The sequence below is a fragment of the Cydia pomonella genome, chromosome 8 (assembly GCF_033807575.1).
Source record: "Cydia pomonella isolate Wapato2018A chromosome 8, ilCydPomo1, whole genome shotgun sequence".
NCBI classification, from domain to species: Eukaryota; Metazoa; Arthropoda; class Insecta; order Lepidoptera; family Tortricidae; genus Cydia; species Cydia pomonella.
In genome coordinates this window covers 5,952,820-5,974,347 of record NC_084710.1, presented here as the reverse complement: position 1 = coordinate 5,974,347, position 21,528 = coordinate 5,952,820, and the positions used below count along the sequence as shown (strand labels likewise).

General features: G+C 35.9%; 1 protein-coding gene across 1 annotated transcript in view; it reads left to right on the top strand.

Moving 5' to 3' along the window:
• The window catches only part of LOC133520441 (uncharacterized), a 267,551-nt gene that overhangs the window by 210,947 nt on the left and 35,076 nt on the right, over positions 1-21,528 (top strand). Inside the window, exons 3-4 of the mRNA XM_061854854.1 lie at positions 14,787-14,864; positions 21,047-21,228. Of these exons, the coding sequence (XP_061710838.1) occupies positions 14,787-14,864; positions 21,047-21,228 (260 nt within the window). The remainder of the gene's footprint in view (positions 1-14,786; positions 14,865-21,046; positions 21,229-21,528) is intronic.

Genomic DNA, 21,528 nt, shown 5'->3' with positions numbered 1-21,528 from the left:
TACCCCTTAATGTCGACAGAATGTTTCTTGACTCTATTTCTAAGTATCACTCACACATTCAAACAGTCGTACTGGGATCCTTGTAGTAGACAATTAGGCACAGCGTGAGTAGGCTTCAATGGCGTTGCGGTATGTACGTGGAAATACATGCAAGAGGATGTGGGTTCCGAGACTCATTAGAAATTTTTTTGTTATCAGTATTATCAAGTACCTATTATTATTAAATTATTTTATGAGAAATATGAGCGTTTTCCATAAAAATATTAAAAATCTGATTCTGACACATCATGATATTTTTGGGTTCTTCCAACACAGAATCACTAGCATAATCAATCCTCGTGCTAAAAAAACCCGAAAATTTGTATTGAAATTTTAGTTTTACATTGTAATTTCTTTCACACTAAAATGTGACGTAATGGTATGGATATTTTAGGATATCTTTTTTTAATGCTAGGGTGGAGAAGATTCTAAGTAGAATGAACCTAAGAAAGTCTAAATTTGTAAGTCAGATTTTCCGGTATTTTTTTCAAAAAAAACGCTGTTTTGTTCTAAAATTAAAGCAATCCCTTACTGCCCAGCCTTTAAAAAAGTAGGTACTATTTTACAGTAGAATTAAAACATTTTTTTACGATACATTAAATTAAATTACAGTGAGTTACAAAATTGCATGGCCTTCTATTTATAACCATTATAAAAAGAAATGAGATATTTACCATGTTTTTTTATATTATTGATTTCCCGATATTTTGACACAATTAGAAGTTTCACACAATGCCTAGAGATAGAAAATTATTTATTTATTTTATTTATTGTCAATTTCATTCAACGGATCACATCATATCCAATTTATTTTCTACCTAGTTGGTTATTAAATTCTGTTACTGCAATAATCTTTATCTACATAAAATATACCAACGAAAGTTTAAAAAAGTATATATTAAAATGAAGTACACAAAATCAGGAATTACATATGACAATATCATTCAAAATCGCCTCCTCTGGCTTTGACACAGGCCCTCAAACGACGAGGCCAGTCATCAATAGCGGCACGCACGATTGTCATGTCTAATTCCGTCACTGTCTTAACTATGGCCCGCTTGAGGGAGTTAAGATTTGTGTGGGGTTTAGCACAGGCTTTCTCCTCAATAACCTGCTATATGGCATAATCCAGGGGCTTAAGGTCCGGGCTGGAGGACGGCCAGTCTTCGTAGGCAATAAAGTCAATTTTGTTCCTTCGAAATCAGGCTTGAGTTGTTTTTGCCTTATGTGCAGGAGCTGAGTCCTGTTCAAAGATCCATGGCTGGTTTTGAAATAGGGTGTGGCTTAAGGGCTTCACTATTGGTTCGAGAACGGTTTCCAGTTTCCGGTTTTCACACTTTTTTCACAGAAATGAATTTGTGCAACGCAATAGGGTTGTTTCCATCTACAAATCTTAGGGCATAATTGTATCCCAATAAATTCTTTTGGATTATAAGAACATGTTAAACTACTTTTAGGGGACCTGTAATGACCATATTTTTATAAAAATTGAATTTAAAATAACTTTTGGCACACATCACGTGACCAAACTCGAAACGTCATTGAAGATTCTGATGACGTCACAACTCTCGGATTGACACTGTTGACAGTTAGGCGATTAACAACAAATGACAAATATCAGTTGACAGTTCGTATCTTCTACGTATGTATGTAGTTATGTGTCAAAACTGTGACGTCAACAATTTTCAAAGAGCGTTTTGGGCGCGAAAGCATCTGTCAAAATATATTTTGTTAATTTAACATATTTAAAGCCATTTTAGTATAAAAGCTGAATTTTAAGGCAACTTTTAGTTAATATAGAAAGTAATACAAGCGTTTCAAAAAATTGGAATACGATTCTCTTTTAGGCCCCAATTCATTATAGATACGACGAGATAAGCGTTATGTGTGGTATATAATTATAGCTCTCAAATCCACCACATTATGTCATTTTTTATTTTTTCGGTAGCATTTGTTTTAACGGAAATAAAGAGGTTGCAAATCGAGTAACAGAACTTCAGAACAGATATCATTTGATATTTACCAGTCGCTTTTCGGTGAAGGAAAACATCGTGAGGAAACTGGACTAATCCCAACAAGGCTTAGTTTTACCCTCTGGGTTGGAAGGTCAGATGGCAGTGGCTTTCGTAAAAACTAGTGCCTACGCCAAATCTTGGGATTAGTTGTCAAAGCGGACCCCAAGCTCCATTGAGCCGTGGCAATATGCTGGGACAACGCTAGGAAGAAAGAAAGAAATCGAGTAACAGAACTTAGTAACCAACTAGGTATAATAGTTATGATGTAAATGTCCATATCATGTTGGAGTCATATATGTACTAGCCAACTAATTATTCAAGATCAATACACTTAGCTCCCTTAGGTATTCGCCTAAGTACAATCTCGGGCAAAATTGAGTTTTATAAAAGTGAACTAGTTTCTAGGTCATATTTTCTATGAATTGGTCATTTTTGTAGACTCCAATTACAGTTACACTTTTCCTGGTTTTTCGCGGACCAGAATATCGATGATTTTTGTAACTTGATTTAGACGTTGCTATCATTTTCAATCCAAAAACACATAAAATCACAATTCAGAACATGCGGCAGCGTTGTTTTCTATCAAGTACCTCAAGCACCAGGGCGGCTACCGGGAAAATCGAAATTCGTCAATTTCGGGCATTTTTCTCTGTCACTCTAATTACGTCTTAGTGAGAGTAAAAGAGAAAGATCCCCGCAATTTGCGAATTTAGGTTTTCGCGGTAGGCCCCCAGGTCCTGTCAAGTTTCAGCAGTGTTGCCAGGTGAGCGGAAGAGAATTATCGTACTTGAGTGTCAATATTATTGTACCGTTGAAAAAAATATCGTACGCCAATCAAAAAGGCAGCCTCTAATAATGTCTAGCAAAATAAGCTTATATTTCCAATTAATAATAATAAAAAGACAATTTTCGTCTAAATTGCGCAAAAAATCTGTTTATGTTTGTGTATTTTTGGGATAGACTCAAACGGTATACAGGAAATTGTGACATTTTAAACTTTAAACTTACACCAAGGAGCCGAACACCCAAAAGATACTAATTTTAGCCTATTTCTGAGAGAAAGTGTTATATTTTGCTTCAAATTACTAGAGTCTTAAGGTGGCATCATCCAAGGGCTGAAAGTATAGTACTTTAGTGTACGATAATGCTCTTTGGAACATTACGTCATACCGGGGCCCAAATTATCGTACATGTACGACAATTATCGTACGCCTGGTCACACTGAATGTCAGTGTCGACAAAGTCAGCTATAAACGCGTCAAACATCGCAACGTCGCGCCGATGGCCGGCCGAGGCATGGAGTGGCAACGCCGCAATGTATTTGTACACGACATTTGTCACACACATGAGTAAAATTTATAAAAATATAACGTTGATTATTGCATGATTTCTGTATGAAACAAAGTTTTTCTATTAATTTAGCGCAAATGAATATTCGAAAGTAGATAGATGCGCAACTATTTATGTAATAATATTGTGTAATTAATTAATAAATAGCGATTGTTTTTTGTATGAAAATCGAACCACCTTATGGGCCATCTTAGGCGAAAGTAGGTATCTTAATTCGAAAAAAATGTCGCTTTAGATTTGGAATGTCTTAAATAGACAATAAAAAATTAACGCTTTTGTATCTGTGCAAAGTTTGAAATTTAGTTTTTATTTTTACTATGGTAAAATAAGCATTCAAAACAAAAGTTAAAAATAATTACTGAAAAAGGAGGTTTTTTCAGCACAGTCTAAAATTAATGGCTTTGACAATCTTGTGGGACGTGACTTGATTAGAATTATAAAGTAGGGCCTGACATTAAATAAAGGGTCTTTTGAAGACTTGGTCTTAGGGTGCAGCCAAGACAATCGTAATCGTTTATAAAAAAGTAAATAATGTAGGTAAGTGTCGTAGCCAGCTCTGAGAATTGAACATTTCATGCGGCAATCATTTCATGAAATTTAATGATCGGTTGGTCACATTATGAGAGAGTCAAACCTAACCTAACCATATCATAAAATGATCAATTCTAAAATAGCATTTCATGAAATATACTTATTGTAAATTACTTGTATTATTGCATAAGTGTTCAGTTCATATTGCCAATAAAATGTAGTTAATTGTCGATAATTTCAAAGAATTAGTCTTGCGATACAGCGAGGAAATGCTGCTAGCATCTACGGCACCATGCCGCAGGGGGATAGTTTTATTTTATTTTAAGTCTATTTTTATTTATTTTTAGATCTAGATTTTAAGTTTTGTAGTTTAGTTTTTAGTATATTTATAAATAAGTTGTATAACTTAAATAATGTAAATTACATATTAAACAAAATTGTTAATAACTAAAGAAATACACTATAGACACATCAACCGTCAATATACCATTGTCGATTATAAAATGTAAACCAAACTCTAAAGTGACAAAATCTCAGCTCCCGTATCCTCTTAATGAAAGTTTATTCCTAAAATATACTAACCTTATAACTCGCTATTACAATTGTTCGAACGAAGCGAAATAATTAAAACAGGCTGAGATCTGAACTTAATCCCGCTAAGCTTATATTCGTGAGTTTATTTTGTATGTCGGGACCCCTAGGAAAGTATGCCGTGTATGCGTGTATCTATGTAGTGGGGGCCGTATGCTTGTTTGCCACCGACATAGTATAAAAAAAATATAACACGTGGTCGTCCATACAAAAAGAGAAAACTTTTTTCCACTTCTAAATATTTTCCATTCTCCATGATTTTTTAGTATTTTTTATTGACACAATAAAAAACTAGGTTTATAGGTTTTCTTTTATTCAACATTTGCAAAACAAAAAAAGATGTTTTTTTTAAGCGAAGATTATAAAACTAGAATACAGAATGTTTGTAGACCAGCGATGTTGTACGGATCCGAGTGCTGGGCTACAAATAAACCCCACCTGAACAAGCTTCACACCACAGAGATGCGCATGTTACGCTGGTCAGCGGGTGTCACCATGATGGACAAGATTAGAAACATGTGTATCCGGGATAGTTTCAAAGTAGCTCCAATAACAGAAAAGCTGACGGAAAAACGTCTGAGGTGGTACGGTCATGTACAGAGGCGTCCAGAAGACTACATGGTTAAGGTAGCCCTCGAGATTCCAACGACGAAGCGAGGAAGTGGAAGACGGCCTGCCACCTGGTTGACGACGGTTCAGCGAGACCTGAAAGATTTCAATATAGACGCCGACCTTGCACTCAATCGTGCAGAATGGAAGACAATAACAGGGAAGGCCGACCCCAAGTAAATGGGAACAAGGCCTAGCAAGATGATGATGACAGAATGTTTATTTAGTCTTCTGCAATAATTTACGGGGTTAATATATAAGCCATACAGAGCAACTTTTACTATGGGGCCAACCACGAAATCGCGAAAAAAAGGCTTTTTCATACATTTTGGCATCTAACCTTAACAGTTTCTATGGGATTTAAATAATATTATGAGTTATGGATGTATTCAGAATTCATTCATAACAAAGGAGCCCTAGGAGGGATTTTACGCTTGCTGACACGCTTACCGTTCCCTAGCATATTTATGTACGGCACTTCACCGATTCTTGTGCTTGTGCAACAATGGGTTGAATTGACCGTATCTTGTATACGTTGGATTTGGAGTCCCTGGAGACTTGGATCAATATAAGCGCGACACGACCTAAATATCATGAAAGGAGCGCAACCCTCAAATATATTTTAAAAGAGAAGTAATAAAGAAAACCATTCAACTATAAAAGTGAGATAAGTATGAATGTGGAAATTAGAATACGTTTATCACTTTAATCTCTTTAAAGCATAAGCTTATGAGACGCTCGAAAAATGTTCCAAGTTGTGAATACGGCCCCTGGTGGCGTGAAATGTTACACAAGAGGGTAAGTTCGAAAAGTTGCTCTCGAAATACTATCGAGATCACGAAGTTCTGTAAATATTTAATATCAATCATAGGTCATTGGGTGTCGAGGCCTCGACGTTAGGTACATACAATAGACTTAGGACCAAAAAGATTAAAACACTGGATTGATTGTTCACGTCTTTTTGCAATTTAAACCAAGCCATTTTAGACATCGTTTGTATTTTGTTGTAAGTTATAAGTCAAAAAGGTACGGCATCGATTTTACGAAGTTTGCCTGCCCTGAATAGTTATACAAAGTATGTGGTATTTGAAGTATCTTTTAAGTTACTTCTTTGTTTGCAATCTTATCTTGGAATACAAGTTAGTTACTAAATATGTTTGTTTTAAACAATTTTAATTTGTTGTTACTCATGATATGTTTATATTTTCTTCTTCTTCTTTTCATCATGTTACCCCCTGCTGGAGTGTAGGGCTAGAACCATTTTATTCCACTGACTCCGGTCCTGGGCAGCTTGGGTAATAAATATGCCGAAATGGCGATGCAATAACGTTGGATATTTACAATACAATACAATACAAATACTCTTTATTGCACACCTCAATACAGAAATAGTACAAATAATACAACACATAAAGAAGAGGTAAACAACACGCGGTTTTATCGCTAAAAAGCTCTATATATCTCTTCCAGACAACCTTTAGGTAGCGGAATTTAAAAAAAAATATGTTATGTCAGTAGGTGTTCCAGATGCAATAAAAGAAGTCTAGCACAGAATAAACACAAAACAAAACAATATATCATATACAAAAAATATTTAGAGTTGTATTCGACCCCCATTTTCTACTTGATACACCGTTTGACTATGTTTGTGCATTTACTGCGTACAAACCTTGTAACTTTATTTAAGTTGAAATAATATGAAAAACTTCCATGCAAGTAAGCGCTGAAATCCATACCTATGAAAAGCTATTTACGAGTTAGTCGTCGGCATACCTAAACTTTAACTAAGTTTAGGTATAACCATTGAGCCGAATCCACCTACCTATTTTTATTTATTATAACTCCTATTGACTTTAAACAAACTACGAATGCAATACGCCTTACAATGCTGCATCCAACACATATCCATAGCTGAGTTCGGAGTCGCGGTAAGAAATCCCATTTCCTCAGTTGTCTGTGCAAATAGCTCTGGTGACTCCCTATCGACCGGCACAGAGAGAGGCTGTTTGAGGAGTTAAAGCAAAGTACTGCGGGGACATTTTGACCGTGATTGGAATTGTGGCGGGATTTCTTGTAATGCGCAAAATTAAAAGGAAGAAAAACTAACCAATTATAAACAAGACTAACATATTGACTAAACTAATTGTTACTTGTTAAAAATTTGTAAAATAACTTTTGTTGTGGTGTTGGTGGTGGCCGAGTGGATGTGACGTCCGACTTTCAATCCGGAGGTCACGGGTTCGAATCCTGGCTCGTACCAATGAGTTTTTCGGGTCTTATGTACGAAATATCATTTGATATTTACCACTCTCGGTGAAGGAAAACATGCATCGTGAGGAAACCTGCATACATCTGCGAAGAAGCGTGCGGGGACTATAGCCCGAGCCCTCTCGCGCGTAAGAGGAGGCCTGTGCCCAGCAGTGGGACGTATATAGGCTGAATTATTATTATTGTTAGGTGTTACTTGATTTTAAAGTAGGTAAATAATAGGCGATAAATTAAATTTAGGTGAACAGTAATAATAGTATTATGCAACTGACGAAAGCATTTGTTAGTTTGTTGTATGTTTGCTTGTTTGTAGGTTTATTTGTATGCCTTGTATATTTATCTATCGAGCTGATGGACTTTAACATGTAAGTAAGATTTACTCGTCTCACAAACATGTGCTTATTAACACAGTTAAGGACTACAAATACTAGTTAGATGGTCGGTCTATCGGTCTAATTTCTTACTCAGGGCAAGATTTTTTGTAATCAACTAAAATCCGCCACAGGCTTTAAAACCGATTGGGAAAAAAGCCCACAATCGTTGGCATAAAAAACCGCATAAAACTTTATGTGTGCATAAACGAAAATTGCGGAAGGTAAAAATCCTGGAACAAAACAATCCACTTTATTTCACCTAAAAAGTATCGTTCTTTACTCGCAAATACCTATTTTTTCAACAAAACAAAATGCATTTTTTCCGTTCAATACCGTTCGACTATCGAGAGCACATTGAGCTTCGATTATATGTATGAAACAATGAGTATTATGCGTTAAAAATGAATAATTTATGGTGTTAAGTCCAACGTTTTACTCTATGATTAGACGTGATTCAATACTCTATCAAAGTAGCATAACCAAATAATAATAAATAATAATAATAATTCAGCCTATATACGTCCCACTGCTGGGCACAGGCCTCCTCTCATGCGAGAGGGCTCGGGCTATAGTCCCCACGCTAGCCCAATGCGGATTGGGGGCTTAGCATAACCAAATAATTTAAAAAATACTTTTAAAAAGTTAAATACTTACAGTTACTGCCACTTTCTTCGAATTTACGGATTATTTAAATTTTAAAAATGCTACAGCATCTGCCATAAAAAAGAACCAAAAGCGACAATACCCAAGACGTAAAGCTACCTAGGTGGAGTTACTATATTACTGTAGTTTCACTAATACTAGATTTCCCCCAACCTGCAACGTCACCAAAAACTCAAACGGGCACTGTTTGAATTCTAACCAACTTAGTGTAAGTAAGCACTAACTTTCAGCATTTAAAGTTCTTGGAGACAATCTCCTGAGCATATTCCTTTACTCGTCACACAATGCAACAGATTGTTCACTTGTTCCACTAACTTCAGCATTTAAGTTTCTTGAACACGAATAGAATTTGTAATTGATTTTCTGTATAGTTTTCTTTAGCTAGTTACACGCGTCAACTGTAGTTAAAAGTCAGCTTTGGAGTAACAGTCAGCTTTGAAGAATCGTCAGGCAACATACCTACATATTAACGACACAAAAAATAACGATACAATCCCGGAAATTGCACTGAATTAGTCATTAGGAAACTTACGTATCGAAAATTGCCCTATAAATACAGTCCCAATATATAATATATCGGTACCTATTATGTGACAATATTTTCGGAATAAAACTTCAATTTTTAAAACATAACACAAACAACTTGTCCATTTTAAAACTACGTACTTAATTTGCATTAAACTATTTAATCCTGATAGAGTACAGTTAAGTGCAAAATCAGCACGGCATTATTTTAATTCGGAGAGCAGATCTCATTCGGCTCACGTACTTACTGAAAACTCATAATGGGGTGCAAACACACGCTGACCAGGCGTTTTTGAAATTGCTGCTTTAAATTAAGTGGAGTACAGCAGTAAAATGTTGGTGTTTGAGAGCTTCAAGTCTCGTTAACATCCCAGAAATATCGTTTTAAAATATTTACTTTTGCGTGCGCTATTATTTGAAAATACATACGCAGAAGTAAGCATAAAATTTTCAATTAGAAATATTATTCGGTAACGGTTTGAATTTAAATTTGCTAGTTAGAATTAAATATTTGGGTGGATATTTTTTTTTCTTGTTATTCCGTCCCATCAGCCCGATGACAGTAGTTTGCTAGAGAAATTAAGTAACCAGTGACAAGAAAATTTAGTTCACCCATTTCATTACTATCCTTCTTCTTTATAAAGTGAACAATAAGAGTCCTCATGCTTAATTGTGCGGAGTATTTCTAATGATGCACGAAGTATAAAATAAATATGGTCATGGTCGTTAAAGTATATTCTAAAAATATGTCTCGTACGTCCACCTGCACTTTTTTATATGCACGACAGAACTCGTCCTTTCCTCATTAGCCAAGAATTTTCCATTAGCTCTTGTATTGTATCTAATCATGTTGAATAATTATTCAAACTGCATGAGTTATTTACAAAGTGCGGGCTTAGTAAGTTAATCGCGCCGGAAGCATGGAGCTTGAAACAAATTATTTGCCCACATTAGTCGCAACACTCGGGACGTTGGGACGCCGAGCTACAAAGTAGGTAATAAAATAATACAGCGTACAGAATGAAAATAAACGCGCAAAATTAATTATAATTCTATCGAATGCATTTTCCATTTTCAATGTATCAAAATTTTTTGTTTAATTAGACCAATTTCTTGTTTATGAAGTATACAGTGAATGGCGAATGTGCGGATTGGAAGATATAGAATAGAATATAATTACTTTAGAATAGAATAGAATAGAAATAGTTTTATGCGTAAACAGTCAATAGATACACATAAGAGAACATAGTGAGAATAAAGTGTTACGAAATGGCCTCATCTCAGCATGGTGCTGGCGACTTCTACCGCTGATCTTCCGATGAGACCATCAATTGAGTAGAGCTCAGACTTTTGTTAGGTTCCAAAACAAATGTTACTGCTGCAGCGTTACTGGTACAACTATGCAGCAGCGAGTAAAGAGCGATCTCACTGTAAATTCATCAATGAAATTGATGAATTACTGCATGTCGTTGTCACATTGCTATCGTGATTAGAACGTTCAATATATCAAGCAATGTACCTAATTAACAGTGACAGTCGTAATTTATTCCACTGTCACCTTTCGAGGCATGGATGCAACGGTAGAATAGTACCGCGTTGCGAGATGCTACGAGGAGTCGTGTGTTCTGCGATTAGTCTGCCGGGGCTGAGTTCGCCCATTATCCTGGACGTTAATGAATTAAAAAGGCACGAACTCCAAACAACGGTAATGCAGTTGTTTTCTAAGCCTTTTCCTCTAATAAGAATTGCTCAAAAACATTAAGTGCCTTCTATCTAGGAGACATAGTTGTTCCCTGTGTTGTGTTTATGTGTAGATGTAGGTATACAAATTACTGGGCCATATTTGAGTTTAGGAAGAGGAATGAAATTTAATACCATATCAACTCTGTCGTAACTGAATTGACAATGCATTTCTTAAGTCCTACATAAATACTACTACTAATAAGAAAATTACTTTAAAAACAATGAGAAATGTTTTTGTACAAAGGATAACGATTATTCCGAATCAGAACTTACCTACTCGTAACTTACAATTAAACATTATAAAATTGTGGGATAAAGTTCTAATCTATTACAAAAAGTCTCCTCATTCGGATGGCTAAGGTCCCTGAAACAGTGAAACTCGCCCTGGACGATAAAATTACGGATTTATATACGAGTATGCCTTTTAAAATGTCTGTACACATTTTCCCGTACATCGATGCCTAATTAAAGTGTATCGACGCACATATTTTACCGACACGGCGCGACAAGGATACAGATTAAGCGCGCGTCAGATCGCCTGTCAAACTTTTCCAATTTGCTCGCGCTAGTTGGTCGAAGCTGAAACAGAATAGCAAATGGCTGCCTGACGCACGATCGTTAAAGTTTTATAAAAGCGTATTCCCCGGCGATCTAGATTTATTTTCTCAAATACACGCTATCCGTGAAATGTCAATAGTTTGCTGTATTTTCTGAGCTCGGAAAATATAGAAAGCGTTATGAGCTGAATGAATGGCTTCAATCGTGAATTAAAACCTCTTTTGAAAAACTAAATGGAAAAGGATTCAATTTTCAACATCACAGAACTATAATTAATTAAGTACAATTTCAATTTTGCTAAAGTAGCTACAAAATGTGTTTGTTTTTTTAACAATATGTTGTACTTTTATTAACAATAAGTGGAGCGCACAACCACTTTTATAGGCACGACAGACACATTTATGGACTTTGTTCGAAATAAATGTTTTTTTACGAAAAGGGTACGGGCGCTTCTCCATACAAACGTAGTCCCCATTTTCCTCTGTGGCTTTATGGAAAATAGTTTATAGTTAAAAATTCGAAAAAAATCAATCGTCCCCTAGTGTGGTTGATATACAACCAATTGTGTCAAAATATTTTCAATAATGTTAATATCCAGAGAGGAAAATGAGAACTACATTTGTATGAAAAGACGATTTCGCGCGGGTCCCCCACTTTCGTCTTAATTTGATTTGATAATTATGCCAGGATATTTTTTGTAACTAAAATACAATATACAAAATATAATAATGAAGTTCTCAATCAATTGACATGTTTGTCGCAAAATGAGCGTCATGTCGAATTGTCCCGCTGTAGACATTAGAATGCGAACTAATAATAAATTGTTTAACACGAGCTCAAACTTCGTCATAGTTCAGCAGGATCAGTAGTGATGTGTCCGTTAAACTACGACACAATGCTACATAGTTTACGTGCTTTATGCAGACGATATACGACAACTTTGTTTTCCGACATCGTGTGTCAATCTCAAGGCTTCGAGCGAAAGTTTCTAATTATAGAAATTAGGTAGTAATATTATATAGTGGCCTTCGCTTTCCGTTTCGAAAGCGCGTTGTTTTTAATGTTTGTTTTTTTTATTAATAATGAACCCGCCTATAAGTTATATCCGCTTTTTGCAGGCCGTTTCTTAACTGCCATCATACCGATAAACTGTCCAAGGCCTCCAGAGGCCGAGGGCTAGGATCGAACCTGCGTATTCTACATTCGCGGCAGATCTTACCTAGTATAAAAAGTACAGCTTTACTCACTCGATTGAATCGATTTTCTTACGCAGTTTTCGATAACCAGGCGCTCCTGATACTAAATACCTAATACCAGGCGCACCTTTTCACATAAAACGCTTTGCCTGAAAGTTTATGCCTAGATAAGGAAAGAACTCGCTTGCGATATCATCCGATACACTTAGCGCGACATAAACTCCATTATCGCTTTGCTCGCTCCAGGGTTTATTGCTCGATATCGTAAATATTGACTGCTTATTTCCTCTAATAACGATCGTGAGCGAGAACTAGATGTCAGTTTCGTGTACACGGGGATCTTTTTATAGTTATGTGATTTTTAGTTTACTTTGGTTTTTAGTGGTCTTTGTAAGAACATTTCAAGACTGGAATAACTAAAAACCTTCATAGTGTGGGCAGATGTATTTGGAACATACCTACAGTATTTTAATGTAAGGAGGAAGGGGATCAATAATCGCACTGGCTACAAATATGCCCCATTTCACTCCCTTGTGTGATAGTTTTCCAAATATGATACGTTTGCCGTTATGGAGGTCCTGTTTTCATCTTCCAGCTCTGCAATATCAAATTACCATACCATACAAAATTCTCAACCTTAAAAATTTAATTAAACATGAAGTTAAGAATTAAATTTTAGCAATCTCAGCTAACTAGTAACGCTGTATGCTGCGTAGTATCGTCGGTTCCAATTACTTACCACGCATTTCGTACTCCTATGCCAATAGCATCTCGTAAAGCTAAAAAAGTTTAATTTAGCTTCGTTGGTACGTAAATACGTGTCTCACTAGTTTACTACGAGTACATAAATCGATATGTGAAACTTTTTCACTCCATTACTCTTATTAATGTCGTAATTTTTCAAGTTAATCAAAACGGGCAAATGGCCATGGCAACAATGGCATCGCCATTGATGAATGATTGAATAGCGGCCGTTCACTTCGCAATTGGAACGATAAATCTCACGTAAAGACATCAGGCCAAATTTACTATCATACATTCGGTCGACCGGACACTCATTTTTGAAGTTTATTGATGACTCACGTTAGAACGTCCCGGGTCTGGGCCGCGGCATCTGACACTTCATTTTCTATAAAAAGCATCACTGATATCCTGTCATAGAAAACAAATTGTCGGTTGCCTCGACCCGGGCCGTTTTAACGTGAGTCATCCTTAATTATACTGAAAAGTAATTTAATGTTGATTAAAAGTCATGAATTATGATGACCTGAGAACCGCATAGCATTTTATGAATTGAAGTTTAATGGTGTTTTTGGACCAATTCTATAAATAACAAGCAACCCGACCCGGTTTCGCACGGGTTACACAAAACCTTAACAAGTTATACTGCTAAACCTTCCTCAAAATCCCTCTATTGATTGAAAACCTCTTCAGAAAGAGTTAATTTAAAATAAAAATAATACAATAGTAAAGATCCCAAAAGAATTTAATCAAAGAATATCAAAGACAAAGGATAATTTAATCAATGATATTATCTACTAAATAGTAGGTACCTGTTAATAAATACATATAACGCGCAATGTTCAATGTGTCCAATCATCACAATAATGTAGGATTCAATATTTCAATAGACTCTATCATCCGAAACTTTTCCACTGATTTCGCATTATGAGTCTTTTATTTTCAGTTCATTAATCCTTCGTTCAGCTTTCGGCTTCTATCGGTTCGTTTCCAGCTCAAGTTGCTTTGAGTGCACAATCGTGTACAAACTCGGGATGTGGCTTACCCACATAAATGTATGTTCTTTTGCTCAGGGAAACACAGTTCGCTACAGCCCAATGAAGTAAATACATATCTACTCTTCACAGAATTTTGTATTAGCATTTACTAAGGCTCGGATTCATCTTGCCCACTCCCTAACGTACATTTCTCAGAATACTATAGTTTAAGACCACTTTTGGTGAAATGCCTTATTTTGACTTGGCAATCTGATAAAAGCTTAGAAAGATGATATGGGTATATGTTGACTGGTAACACGTTTGTTGTAGCGATTATGTGGTAGGACTGTCAGAAAAAAAATGATGATTGCGCCGTACTGAGAAATAAATACAGTACAAAAGATAACTTTTCTCTGGTGAGTACGTATGGCTTGCAAGGCCGGACTTGGTTTTAAATATCCAGTCGCACTCTGCACCAACAACTATGTGTGCTAAAAATATATTAAGGAGAGGAAGGGGAGGGTGAAAGAATTCAAAATGAAATAGACAGCAAGCAACAAAGAGCGGCTGCGAAATGTATCTAATACATTGTTTTCTTTGTTGCAGCAAGCACCAACCTAGTGGGGAAATTCACGCAGAGCGTCCGCCGCATTGTACAGGACGTCAAGGACGAAGGGGCTTCTAGTAAGTTCTAATAACTATTTTAATCTATTTACCAACATTATAATAAAGGAAGGTGAGTAAATATTATTCCTATTTAGGTACCTCTCAGAGAGTTGATGACAAATTAATTTTCATCTCATGGAAATGTTGCACAATTATTATCACAACGTTAAACAGTTGCATGTAAAGCTCTTCACATTTTTTCGCATAATTTGCTTTGCAAAATGTCCTCTTATGACATGGCACGGTGAGTGTTCTGCCTTTTCACCGAAATTTTACTGCCCGAGTTTCACTTGCCAAATTCGGCAATTTTTTATTATATGATAACGTTTACTGGGTAAATTTATTGTCAAGTATTATAATTATGAAGTCATATTTATATCTTCTTCAAGAAACTGGATTCTATTACATATATAAATAAATAATGGGCCCATTGAATAATTTGGCAAATGAGATGGAAATACCATATATATATATATATATATATATATTATTTATATATGTAATATTATCCAGTTTCTTGACAAAGTCAAAAGCTAGGTGCGACGACGGGCGAAGCGAGGAGAATGTTAGGTTAACTACGACTTGTAGTGTGGAGTTCTCTACACTACAGCCTAAACAGTGTTCGAAGCGAGCGAAAGCGAGAGCGCCGCGGCAGCAGCCGGCAAGTTCCAGAACTGACTTTTTTTCTTATGTTTCGTCACTGATTTAGAGAACCGGCACAGTGCCATACAGACAGAAACTTCGAAATCAAATTAAGTACCAAAAGTTACAAGCTAAAATGGTTCCAAAAGGTTCAAGTTACAAGTTAAATCTGCACTTCAAACTTTGGATCCAAACTTTCTGAGAAGCCAAAGAGCAAACTTACTTTAATTGCACGCAGCGCAGTATAAGTCGATCTTTTGTTTCAGAAAGTTCTTTCAATTTCTCATTTGAACTTCAATTTGTGTAAGAATGTCCCTCCCTATTATAATATTTATATTTATAAGTGAGAACCTGTAATTGGCTCTGTATTTCTATTGTATCTTATAGAAATGGTTAAATCTGTTGGTTTTCCATATATGTAATAAAAAATAAATAAAATATATTTATTTATTATGGATATGTATGGAGAGCTACATCAAAAAAATTTTTTTCTATGTTTACTTCTAAAGTAAGTAGCGACTGAGAAAATACATCTGAATTCAAAAAAATCTTTAAAATATATTTTATATAGTTTCTAGACTAGACTAACATAAATAAACTATACCTTTTTTGCCATTTTGGTTACTAAATTCCAAAAAAAATACTATTTCTTAAACGGGCAGAAACCAGTAATGTATAAAAGAAATGATAATCAGTTGGTAGACATGACAGTGTTAGTTTTATCCTCTCATCAAAGCGCTCCATCAGCTTACACCGAATTCAGTTAGAAGAACAGCCGTGTAGACCGTTATTAGGAATTCAGTAAGGGAGAGAAGATTAGACCAGGCCATAGCTGGGAAACACAGCTAAACCACTGAACTAATAGGTCAGCTTTACGGCCATATGTAAAAAGTTTGTTGAAAATTAAGTTGTCAAAATAACAGATTTGATTATCCTACCTTGATACTATTTTGAAATTATTAACGAAAATAATCTACAATTTTATAAGAAAAATTGGTAAAAAAATAGGAAAGTTATAAAAAATATGTCACTGTAACAGTCACTTAATTATTAGTCGCTGTGGATTTAGCTGATGGTTGCGTTTATACTTATGTTTTCGTTTAATAAATCAGTATTACTACTTAATTATGTAAGAAAAGACATTTTTTTAATGCTCGAATTCAATGACGTATTCTCAACTGACAGGCGTATTCTGATTTAAATAATAGGTAAAAAAAATATATGGATCTGATGTAGGTATCAATGCCAAAAGTGACGTTTTTGGTTTGGTTTCATAAAAACTAGTGCCTACGCTTCTCGGGATTAGTTTCCAAGCGGACCCCAGGCTTGCATGAGCCGTGGCGAAATGCCGGGACAACGCGAGGAAGAAGAAGCTGGGACGTCAGTCATCCGTGACCACAGCTGGTGCAACCCAGCTGAAACGTCGGTGAAAGTATAAATAATGAAATTATGTCACGTTAGAACCGTTTTAGTCACAAAATATCGCTAAAGAAATATGCTAAGTCTGTCCTGTGTGGGTTGCGGTCCGCCCTGACCGGAATGCTAACGCCGCACCCATTGATTAGTGGCCAGAGACGAGGCCTGCGTGAGTCCTCCGATTCATTAGCCCTGTCTCCGAACCTTTTTACCTTGCTAGGTTTACCGACAAATTATCACAATACAACATGTTACTGAGAATAAAAATGTCTACGTTGAATGGCTGTTTTGGAAATGGATTCCTAAGCGAGTTAGAGCCAGTTGCACGTTTAATTAGCGGACTGATCAACGTCACCCAGCAGTCAGCTATGAAACTTTCCGTAGCATAAAATTTAGCTAACGCTTTAACGGTGACAGACTTTTTGGTGCAACCGACCCTTAAATTTTACATGTCTATACTATCTCAACTAAATGTCTTTATTAATTTCAATTACCAATTCAAACCAAACATTTTATCCTGCAAATATTTTGTTGTAAAGACGAGTACAGCCCTTCGAAAGTCATGCTACCTATTAAAAATAAAAGCTTGTAAAATTAAAGGCGATGCCGATGGACTGACTGCCTTGTGTGAATTAATATCTAGACTCATTGTCTAGAACTTCAAAATATTTCATACAGGTAAACATTACATACATTTGTGCTACTCGGTTTCTATGCAAAATGTATTTATAATTGGTCTCGAGCATAGTAAACAAAACTGTTCAAAATGCACAAACGATTAACGTTTTATTAAATACCAAAACCAAAGGCTTGTTTTAGCGCAATCGTCAAAATAGGCATTTTCAATGGTGTGCTTATTTATTTGAGTTGGTTGTCAGCAATATTGACTGTTAATTGATATTAGTAATTACGTTGTCATTAGCTCGACGTACCAATTTCATTAATTAAAAGCTATTAATACAATAATACGCTAATGATCCTGAGTAGGAACTGTATATCAAATAAGTAATTATTTATGTATGTACTGCATGTTTTATTGTTACTTAAACTTAAGGCGACTGATAACCATCTTGACTATAAATAAATACGTCGTTCACCCACACTGAATAAAAAAAAATGAAGAATTGTAAGTAATAATCAATTACCCCTATATGTCAAATGCACCCTGTAAATATCACTTGTCTGTTTAACACTTACTACATGTTAAAACTAGATACTCATAGGTACTTCAATAATTTTTCATATAATTACTCATTATTGCTCAACAAATATTTTATCCGGGGCCATGTAAGTACAATTCGGGACCATTTAGCCTCCAGGGTGTCAGGACGCCCTGCTGACGGCGAGCGATGCGGTGTTAGAAAGCGTCCGTGGGCATCACAACACAATACATTTTTTCAAAGTACAACCCATTGTACAAACACACACATTTTACAACCATAATAGTTAGGGCGGCGAATAGGGGAATTTTCGGTAATACTCGAGCGTGGCAGTTTAAGATATGAGAGATACCTTAGACCTAATAGAACAACCTTGTAAAGTATTTAGCTCTATATTATTATGTAGTGACGCGCGCCTAGGATAGACGATCAGATTAGTAAAAAAAAAAATCGATAGTCTGAAATACTCGAGCGCGTCAGATTAAGATATTGGGTTTGATTTTAGTGTTTTAAGACTAAATTTAACTAATCTGACGATAAGTCCTTGACGGCGCCGAGTTATAGGGTCGCGAACTTGTAAAAAAAACGTCAATCCGGCATTCTCGAGCGCGATTTTTATTTTTTTTATTTTGAAGAATATAATCTAAAACTACCTAAAAATACAAAATCTGCCAGTTTCCGCATGACCGGAAGTGTGGAGGAGCCATTTCGTCTTCCGAAAAACGCGTTGCGGCATATAAGTCGCGAACGATACATTTTACAAAAAAAAAGTTTAAATAAACAAAAAAGGTAATTTTATTTTACACAAAAAAGGTCTCTTTACATTTTTGTCCAAAGTTAAAACTTTTTGACTTGAAGCATCATAAAAACTCAAACTCCCGGTTTTTTGAGTATATCTCGAAAAGTGAGGGTGTTAAAAAAAATTGATATGAAATAACGATGATTAAATTATGTGACTTTTATTATATCTCAATGTTTTTTTTTCTAAAGCTTCTCGACAATTTTCGTGGACTCGGAAAAAGTTACGCGTATCTGTATACAAAAGTATTATTAACATGTACAGTTTCATGTATGTATATTATTCAATAGCCTGTTGATCCTCAAATTGTTTTTTGGACGTACCGTAAGCAAAACGAAGTGAAGAATTGAAGCAAAAAAGAGGAATTTGCCATAAACATGTAATACAGACTGAGCGCTTCGCGGAAATATATTTTTATATCATTTCATTTTTTTATACAATAAATAATACAATTCGTACTACATTTCATCTACATTTACGTTGGTTGCATCTATCGCTTTATTGTCATTCTTAAAATCCCCGTTTTATCAAGGAGAAAGAAAGGAAAAAAAAGAAACCAAAAAACCTTTTTCGGTCAGATTAAGAGAACCCACCAACATTTTTGTCAGATTAAGAAAATATGCTTTCAGGATACCGAGATAAAGCTCCCCTATGAAAATCTGACGCGCTCGAGTATTTCAAAAAAACTTTTTTTTTGCATTTTCAAAAATTCATCGTAACTTATCGTCACGCCGAAATCGTCAGTTTTTTTAAAGGGAGCTTCCTTGTGGCCTACTTAACACCCCTTCCGAAAATCTGACGCGCTCGAGTAATTTTTTTTTTTTTGCATTTTTGACTACTTTATATTCCTACCCCCACCACGCAAACCGGCAGATTAGTATACCGTTGTTATCAGAGGTACTTGGGGCATACGTAGTATGAATATCTGACGCGCTCGAGAATGCCCAAGTAACTGTTTTTTTTAACATTTTGGAAAAACCGTACACGCCAAACCCACCGCTAAAATGGTTTTTACCATACGAGCTTTTCTTTTCGAAATTATTTTATCTTTCGATTTTGATAGGTCTCGACGGCGCCGTTGAATTACGCCATTTAGCTACCTCGCCTCCCTAACTATAATTATACATTGTGGTACAGAACTGGCAACAACAGTGGCAAGTGCAAACTTGCAAAGCCCGCGCCACCACAATCAGAATTGCATTTATTTGTTCGGCCACAGCGATCGTATCAGTGATTAATGTCCAACGTTTCAGCAGAGTGACGTGAAACGTTTTGATAAATGACTTTGTTCAAATTCGTCAAGAGAGGTTCACACGATGAAAGGCAAGCTCATCATCTCCGTCAAAAGCAACGCTTGGACTGCAGAAAACCTGCAAGACATGCGTTCGCTAACGGCCAACCCATGCGTTCAAAATAACTATCGTTAACACATCTACTTTTCATCATATTTGTACCAAATATAAGTAAAGATATTGTACCATTGTGCCATATAATACTTGTAACAATAGGTACTCGTAGGTACAAATATACAGATTTTTGGCTTCCAAATTAAAATTGGGAACCTTCATTTACTACATTACATACTATATTATACCTATTAGGTACGTGCTTATTTTGAGCGACGTTATTTTAATGTGTTTATTTTCAATATCTACAATACGAGTGCGACCAAAATTTGGTCCAGAGTTAAATACTATGAATTGAATGACTGACCTACTTACTTATACAGAACGATCATGAACAGAAAATTATTATCGTAATTAAGTGGTGCCCGCGCATTACTTAACGACCAAATTTATATGCAAATTTTAATTAATTAACCTGCTCTGAATTCAAAAACGGGTGTTAAAATCATCTAGATTCTTTAATTTTCTTTTATTTTACAACGACGTCCACAACTTGTCTTTAAGTTCCATATAATTATTCAACTTCACAAACATCTATTCTCAAATATGTCAAAAACATCATGAGATATTTTTACCAGTCGCTCTTTGGTGATCGAAAACATCGTGAAGAAACCTTCTGCAAAGACATTCAAAATTGTGTATCAAGTGTATGTGACGTCTTCAATCCATATTGAGCTGGCGTGGGGACTAAACTTTTTATGAGAAAGCCTGCGTCCAGCAGCAGGACGTAGGTATATAGGTTAATGATGGTAATTAATATTTTTCTGTTTTTACCAGGCGGGCAGACGAAGGAAGAGGTGATAGAGACGAACGAGCGGCTGCGCATGGTGCGGATACGGCTGGACGAGAACTATGACACCGCCAAGAAGGCGCTGGTGACGCTCATGACGCGCTACAACGAGTCCAAGGCGCAGAGGAACCTGTTTACCAGATACGCGATGCTCAAGGTCATGATCAAGGTAAGAGTTAGCATACTTTACCATAGAGGTTTCCAAGCTAGTGAATGATGAAGGAGATTACTATGCAATATAATTTCGACTGATAAAATGACTACAGATATAAGTAGCGAACAATCCTTTGCCATCATATTTTTTCGGGAACATTCGTATTTGTCATCCTACTTCAGTCAACCTCAGTACTTTTTGTACTGAAATTGACTAAAATAGCAGTTCGTGCGTTTCCATGAAAATACTATGGTAAACGATTATTCACTACATTTGTACCACCTACCTCACATTGGAAATCCATTGACATGGATC